At 45.6% G+C, this 7,500-nt stretch overlaps 1 protein-coding gene across 4 annotated transcripts in view; it reads right to left on the reverse strand.

Annotated features, from left to right (window-relative positions):
- Nucleotides 1-7,500, reverse strand: part of LOC135092230 (glutamate receptor ionotropic, kainate 2-like) — a 55,304-nt gene that overhangs the window by 32,058 nt on the left and 15,746 nt on the right. For all 4 annotated transcript variants that reach the window (XM_063990587.1, XM_063990586.1, XM_063990585.1 and 1 more), the window contains exons 5-7: nucleotides 6,429-6,577; nucleotides 1,432-1,573; nucleotides 534-698 (exon numbers count right to left, since the gene is read on the reverse strand). In XM_063990587.1, coding sequence (XP_063846657.1) covers nucleotides 534-698; nucleotides 1,432-1,573; nucleotides 6,429-6,577 — 456 coding nt within the window. The remainder of the gene's footprint in view (nucleotides 1-533; nucleotides 699-1,431; nucleotides 1,574-6,428; nucleotides 6,578-7,500) is intronic.

Below are 7,500 nucleotides of genomic sequence, written 5' to 3' on the forward strand. Positions count from 1 at the left end.
AGAGACAGAAGGAGGACGATAAGAAGAAGGAGGAAAGTGAAAGGCCAAGGATATAAATTTAAGGGGTGACGTTTAGAAGAAGAGAAAAGAGATAAAATGGGAGAAGGAGAGAGGAAACGTGACGAAGAAGGAAGGGGAGAAATATGAGGTAGAAAGAGATATGGGAAGCAGAGAGAGAGAGAGAGAGAGAGAGAGAGAGAGAGAGAGAGAGAGAAAGAAATACAGTAAAATAGAAAAAAAAACATTCTCTCTCTCTCTCTCTCTCTCTCTCTCTCTCTCTCTCTCTCTCTCTCTCTCTCTCTCTCTCTCTCTCTCTCTCTCTCTCTCTCTCTCTCTGCTTCCCATACATAAATAAAAACATGAAATCTCTTTTTAATAGCATTTAAGATTTAACAGCATCAAAACATAAAAAAGAAAAAAAGACACACACCCAGTAGGTCTCTCTCTCTCTCTCTCTCTCTCTCTCTCTCTCTCTCTCTCTCTCTCTCTCTCTCTCTCTCTCTCTCTCTCTCTCTCTCTCTCTCTCTCCTCACCGTAATCTTGTTGTCCTGAGGTAAGCTCCTCCCTCTCAGCCTCTCTCCAAGCTTCCACTTCTCCACTAAATCTTTCACGTTCTTGCTGTTCGGGTCCACCAGTTGAATGCCCGTGATGTTTGTGTCACCGTGCCTGAACTCGTGCAGATCCACCTGGTTAAAGTCCTGTGTGATATAAGGTGATTAGGTCATAGTGGTGGTGGTGGTGGTGATGGGAGATGCTTTATTTAATGGACACTTCCTCGCTGCTTCCACTATTTTTCAAAGGCTCTAGTTGTTGAGGTTATGTACGGGTTTGTTAAAGGTTCTAGTGGCAGATTAACAAGGTTTTTATATTACTACCAGGAGAAACACGGAAACAGTCTTCAGAACCTGGCTGGTCATCTCTGTGGCCTTTGAAAATAGTCGTGGTGAGAGAGCAAAGCGTTTCTGAACACCGCTCATTATCATTTTTTGAAACACTTCTGCTCATCTCCACTACTTTCCTAATGGAGTTACAAGCGGTTTTCTTAGGGATGGTTCTGTGGTTCTAGTGACAGGTTAACAAGATTTCTAGATCATTAACCAGAGAAACACTTGAAAACACTCTTCAAAACCCGGGCAACTTCAGCTGGAGCCTTTGAAGGTAGTGGAGGTGAGGCGCAGAAGTGTTTCAAAATACAGTGATTAGGCCAACATTCTTTGCTCTCTCACCACGACTATTTGCAAAGGCCACAGAGATGATCAGCCGGGTTCTCAAGACTGTTTCACCCTTTGATAAGGTAGAAATCTTGCTAATCTACCACTGGAACCGTAAAAGCACCCTTGAAAACACGCGCAACTTCTACTGGAGCCTTTTGAAGTAATGGATAGGCGGCGCGGAAGAGTTTCAGAAAAGGAGCCTCTGATATTCACGTACCAGGGAGGTGATGAAGTAACTGTAGTACTGAGTCATCAACCCGACTTGACCAGCCTGCCTGAGGACGTCGTAAATCATGTCCTGCCTCACGTCCACCAAGATGCGTGTCTCTGTAGACCAGCGGATTTGCTTCAGCAGCGGCCTGGGGGTGAAGGACAGTACGAGTGAAGGGCGGCAGTGGTGAGTGGGGGTGAAGGGCGGTAGTGTGTGAGGAGTGATGGGGAAGTGAAGGGCGGCAGTGGTGAGGGAGGAGTGAAGGGCAGTGGTGGTGAGGCGGCGTAGGGCGGAAGTGTGTGAGGAGTGAGGGAGGAGTGAAGGGCGGCAGTGTGTCTGGGGAGTGAAAGGCTGCATTTTGTGTGTGTGTGTGTGTGTGTGTGTGTGTGTGTGTGTGTGTGTGTGTTCCTATTTCATCCTCTTGGTGTATGTTTGTGTGTTGCCAGTTTGTGTTTTACATCAGTGTTGTTGAGCCTGCCCGAAGTCCACGCAGTCTGCCAGAGGTGGTGAGTGTCCGCCACCCTCGCGCCTTGCAGGATTAGTTACAAAAGAATTCCATTAATTTTTTACATTCTTCTCTAGTTTTAGGACTGAAAATACATAAATAAAAACATGAAATCTCTTTTTAATAGCATTTAAGATTTAACAGCATCAAAACATAAAAAAAAAAAGAAAAAAAGACACACACCCAGTAGGTCTACAAGCGGCAGTTCTTGTACAAGACAGGCAGACCTACGCCCACTCATCCTCCATATCCAGAAATTGATCTAATCTTCTAAAGCTCCCATTAACCAGGCACTGCCGTTGGATTGCTGCCTCTTCCCAGTCACACACGAACATGCACACATTCACGGCAAGAAACACGCAAGGCACACTCAAAATACTCAGTAGTAAAGCTGCCTCGGCCTGTTTCACTGATCAGCCGACTTCTGCACACTTTCAAACCAAAGCCATTTTTCACTTGCCATCGACGATTTTATATTCGGATCCAAATTTAATGTTGTTTGAGAACTTTCGGACAAAATTTGTTGAGGGCCGTGACGGCCTTGGGCGCCGCACTGGGGGAGGAGGTGGCTGTCGGGTCCGGCCTGGGGCCCAAGGCAGAGAACTGGCAGCAAGTCCTCATTTTCCTTTGCGGCCTCAAGCTTCAACAGTAGTCGTCCACTTGCAGCGCCTTACACTAGGCAAGGGGTCGCCATAAGCAAGGGATCAGTGACTGCCGTCCACCAGATGGTGGCCGGAGGTGGAGGGGGGGGTCCTAAATGGGAGATAAGGGCTCCTTCCATAGAGTGTGGTGAACGGTGTGTACTTGCTTGTGATGACACCGGGCTGAACAACTCGCCATGAACAAGGGAACGCTGTGCGCCATGCACCAGACACTGGCGGTACGAGGGGTCCTTTAGGGGAGAAAAGGGCTCACTTCACGACAGTGTTTGGGGAGCGGTGTGTGGCGTGTGGCGGGTCATTGTTCATGGCGGCCCGTGTGAGGGGCTGCAAGATTGCCTCGTTACTGCCCTCACACCCAAGGGACTGGGATGGACCCTTAGGGGAGAAAGGGTTCGTCCTGGTACCTATGTATCGTGGAAACTGGAATCGCATCGTTATCGTGGAAACTCGCATCGCATCGCTATCGTGGAAACTCGAATCTCGTCATCGTGAAAACTCGCATCGCATCGTTATTGTCAAAACTCGCATCGATATCGCGGAAACTCGCATCACATCGTTATCGTGGAAAGTCGCATCGCATCGCTATGGAATCTCGCATCGCATCATTATCGTGGAATATCGCATCGCTATCGTGGAATCTCGCATCGCATCGCTATCTTGGAATCTCGCATCGCATCATTATCGTGGAATCTCGCATCGCATCGCTATGGAATCATGCATCGCATCATCGCATCGCTATGGAATCTCGCATCGCATCGCATCGCTATGGAATCTCGCATCGCATCGCATCGCTATGGAATCTCGCATCGCATCGCTATTGAATCTCGCATCGCATCGCATCGCTATGGAATCTCGCATCGCATCGCTATGGAATCTCGCATCGCATCGCATCGCTATGGAATCTCGCATCGCATCGCATCGCTATGGAATCTCGCATCGCATCGCATCGCTATGGAATCTCGCATCGCATCGCTATTGAATCTCGCATCGCATCGCATCGCTATGGAATCTCGCATCGCATCGCTATGGAATCTCGCATCGCATCGCATCGCTATGGAATCTCGCATCGCATCGCATCGCTATGGAATCTCGCATCGCATCGCATCGCTATGGAATCTCGCATCGCATCGCATCGCTATGGAATCTCGCATCGCATCGCTATTGAATCTCGCATCGCATCGCATCGCTATGGAATCTCGCATCGCATCGCATCGCTATTGAATCTCGCATCGCATCGCATCGCTATGGAATCTCGCATCGCATCGCATCGCTATGGAATCTCGCATCGCATCGCATCGCTATTGAATCTCGCATCGCATCGCATCGCTATGGAATCTCGCATCGCATCGCATCGCTATTGAATCTCGCATCGCATCGCATCGCTATGGAATCTCGCATCGCATCGCATCGCTATTGAATCTCGCATCGCATCGCATCGCTATGGAATCTCGCATCGCATCGCATCGCTATGAATCTCGCATCGCATCGCATCGCTATGGAATCTCGCATCGCATCGCATCGCTATGGAATCTCGCATCGCATCGCATCGCTATGGAATCTCGCATCGCATCGCATCGCTATGGAATCTCGCATCGCATCGCATCGCTATGGAATCTCGCATCGCATCGCATCGCTATGGAATCTCGCATCGCATCGCATCGCTATTGAATCTCGCATCGCATCGCATCGCTATTGAATCTCGCATCGCATCGCATCGCTATGGAATATCGCATCGCATCGCATCGCTATGGAATCTCGCATCGCATCGCATCGCTATGGAATCTCGCATCGCATCGCATCGCTATGGAATCTCGCATCGCATCGCATCGCTATTGAATATCGCATCGCATCGCATCGCTATGGAATATCGCATCGCATCGCATCGCTATGGAATATCGCATCGCATCGCATCGCTATGGAATCTCGCATCATATCATTATCGTGGAATGTCGCATCGGTATCTTCGTGACGCGCATCGTAATCATCGTTCGTTTCGTTATCATAATATCTTATTCGTTATCGTTAAATTACTCAGTTATTTTGGCTTGACACACACACACAGTTGTTACATAATAAATCCAGCAGTACAAGTCCTCTATTATAAAAAGTCCAACAAGGCTCTATTCTTTTTTTTTTTTTTCCAACACCTATCATCTAATTTCGGGAGACGAAGTACGCACATTTTCCACATCAATATAAAATGGTGTTCAAATCTGTTAAACTTCCATACCTCACTTGATTCACGCACTGAAAACCTTTCCAGTGGCGTTGGCAATGTAACAGTAATAATATTCATAATTTTCAAGCATTACCTCTGCCTCTAAGTACGTTTTCACTGCTTCTTTGCTTCATAACCGTTGATTCGTTTAGTTTCCACCTTGATTTATGTCTCCCGGCCAGTTTGTCCCCAGTTCTTCTCTCCAGTGCGCATTTCCTTCTAACCTGACCGAAGACCTAATGACAAGACTCCTCTATCGCCACATCTTACCGACTCCTTCTCTCTCTAGACATAAGAACATAAGAACATAAGAAATAAGGGAAGCTGCAAGAAGCGACCAGGCTTACACGTGGCAGTCCCTGTATGAAACACACCTACCTATTTCCATCTGCTATCCCCATCCATAAACTTGTCTAATCTTCTCTTAAAGCTCTCTAGTGTCCTAGCACTAACTACATGATTACTGAGTCCGTTCCACTCATCTACCACTCTATTTGAGAACCAATTTTTTCCTATCTCCTTCCTAAACCTAAATTTTTCAAGCTTGAACCCGTTATTTCTTGTTCTACCCTGGTTGCTGATCCTAAGAATTTTGCTTACATCTCCCTTGTTATAACCCTTATACCACTTAAAGACTTCTATCAGGTCCCCTCTTAACCTACGTCTCTCTAGAGAATGTAAATTTAACAGCTTCAACCTCGCCTCGTAAGGAATACTCCTCATCCCCTGTATCCTTTTAGTCATTCTCCTCTGTACTGATTCTAATAGACCTATATCTTTCCTGTAATGTGGGGACCAGAACTGCACCGCGTAGTCTACATGAGGTCTGACCAGCGCCAAGTATAACTTTAATATTACTTCCGGCCTTCTACTTTTAACACTCCTAAAAATTAATCCTAGTACCCTATTTGCCTTGTTTCTGGCTTCTATGCATTGTTTCCCTAGACGGAGTTCAGAGCTAACTATAACTCCTAAATCTTTCTCGTACCCTGTACATCTTTTTCCCACGTTTGCTTTGTATCGTTGTTTTTGACAGGTCGTAAACTCGTACATCTCTCTCTCTCTCTCTCTCTCTCTCTCTCTCTCTCTCTCTCTCTCTCTCTCTCTCTCTCTCTCTCTCTCTCTCTCTCTCTCTCTCTCTCTCTCTGATCTTTTAAAACTACCAACAATACCACTAATACCATTATATAGCTGTACCATCACTACTACTATTACTACTACTACTACTACTACTACAGCCACTCCCTCCCTATAACACACACACACACACACACACACACACACAAACACTCAACAACACCTGTGATCTATTAACCTTTTGACTGCCACTTGGTACACCTTTCCTTAATCACCAATCACTCTGAGACACCTTCACTTGTTCCACAGCCACAGCCAATCTTTGAACTGGGAACAAATTGCAAAATATATTCTTTTTCATCGCTTTCTGTCTTGTGGATGCTTATAAAGTCTTCACGCATTGCTTCTGCTGCTTCTAATTGTTCCATGTCCCGGAAAAAGGGTTAAGACAACAGCAACAACAACAGCAACAACAACTACTACTACTACTACTACTACTCACACACACACACACACACACCTGCCAGACACTCAGACGCACCTGTGGTCAGTATTAGGAACCAGCTGCCTAATGTGGACCTTCCAGGAGCTGTCTTGAAGAAGCTTCTGAAGACGCACTAAGCTCTCATTGGAATCGTACAGCACCACGAAGCTCTTCCACTTCAGCTCCTTCAGGATGTCGTAGTAAGCCTGCCAGGGGGGAAAGGTGGTGGTGGTGGTGATGGTAGTGGTTATGGTGGTAGTGGTGTTTTTGTTTTCCAGTTGTTGTGGTGGTGGTGTTGTGATAGTAGTAGTAGTAGTAGTAGTAGTAGTAGTAGTAGTAGTAGTAGTAGTAGTAGTCTTCCTTCAAATGACGTACAGACAGTCAGACAGACGGACGGACAGACAGAAAGAGACAGAAGGAAAAGAAGAAATGTCAAAAAATTTCATTGAGTTATCCACAAGTACAAATATGGAAGTGCTCATAGTTAAAATAAAGTTAGGTTAGGTTAGGTTAGGTTAGGTTAGGTTAGGTTAAGTTAGGTGAGGTTAGGTTAGGTTAGGTTAGGTTAGGTTAGGTTAGGTTGGATTAGGTTAGGTTAGGTTGGGTTAGGTTAGATTAGGTTAGGTAAGGTTAGGTTAGGTTAGGTTAGGTTAGGTTAGGTTAGGTTGGATTAGGTTAGGTTAGGTTAGGTTAGGTTAGGTTAGGTTGGGTTAGGTTAGGTTAGGTTAGGTTAGGTTAGGTTGGATTAGGTTAGGTTAGGTTAGGTTAGGTTAGGTTAGGTTAGGTTGGATTAGGTTAGGTTAGGTTAGGTTTGGTTGGGTTAGGTTAGGTTAGGTTAGGTTAGGTTAGCAAGGTTAAATCAAGGTAAGCTGAAATTAAACAAGGCAATGTAAGGTAAGGTAAGGTATGCTACTATTCAACAAGGTAAAGCAAGATGACACAAGATAAAACAAAACAAGACGAGATTAAATAAGGAAAGATAAATTAAGACAAGATTAAGCAAGGCAAGGTAAGGCAAGGTAAAGTAACACTCAATAAAACAAGACAAAGTACGAGAAGAAGTCAAGATAAAGTAACACTCAATAAAACAAGAAAAAGTACGAGAAGAAGGCAAGGTAAAGTAACTCAA

This window comes from Scylla paramamosain, chromosome 39 (assembly GCF_035594125.1).
Source record: "Scylla paramamosain isolate STU-SP2022 chromosome 39, ASM3559412v1, whole genome shotgun sequence".
Lineage (NCBI taxonomy): Eukaryota > Metazoa > Arthropoda > Malacostraca > Decapoda > Portunidae > Scylla > Scylla paramamosain.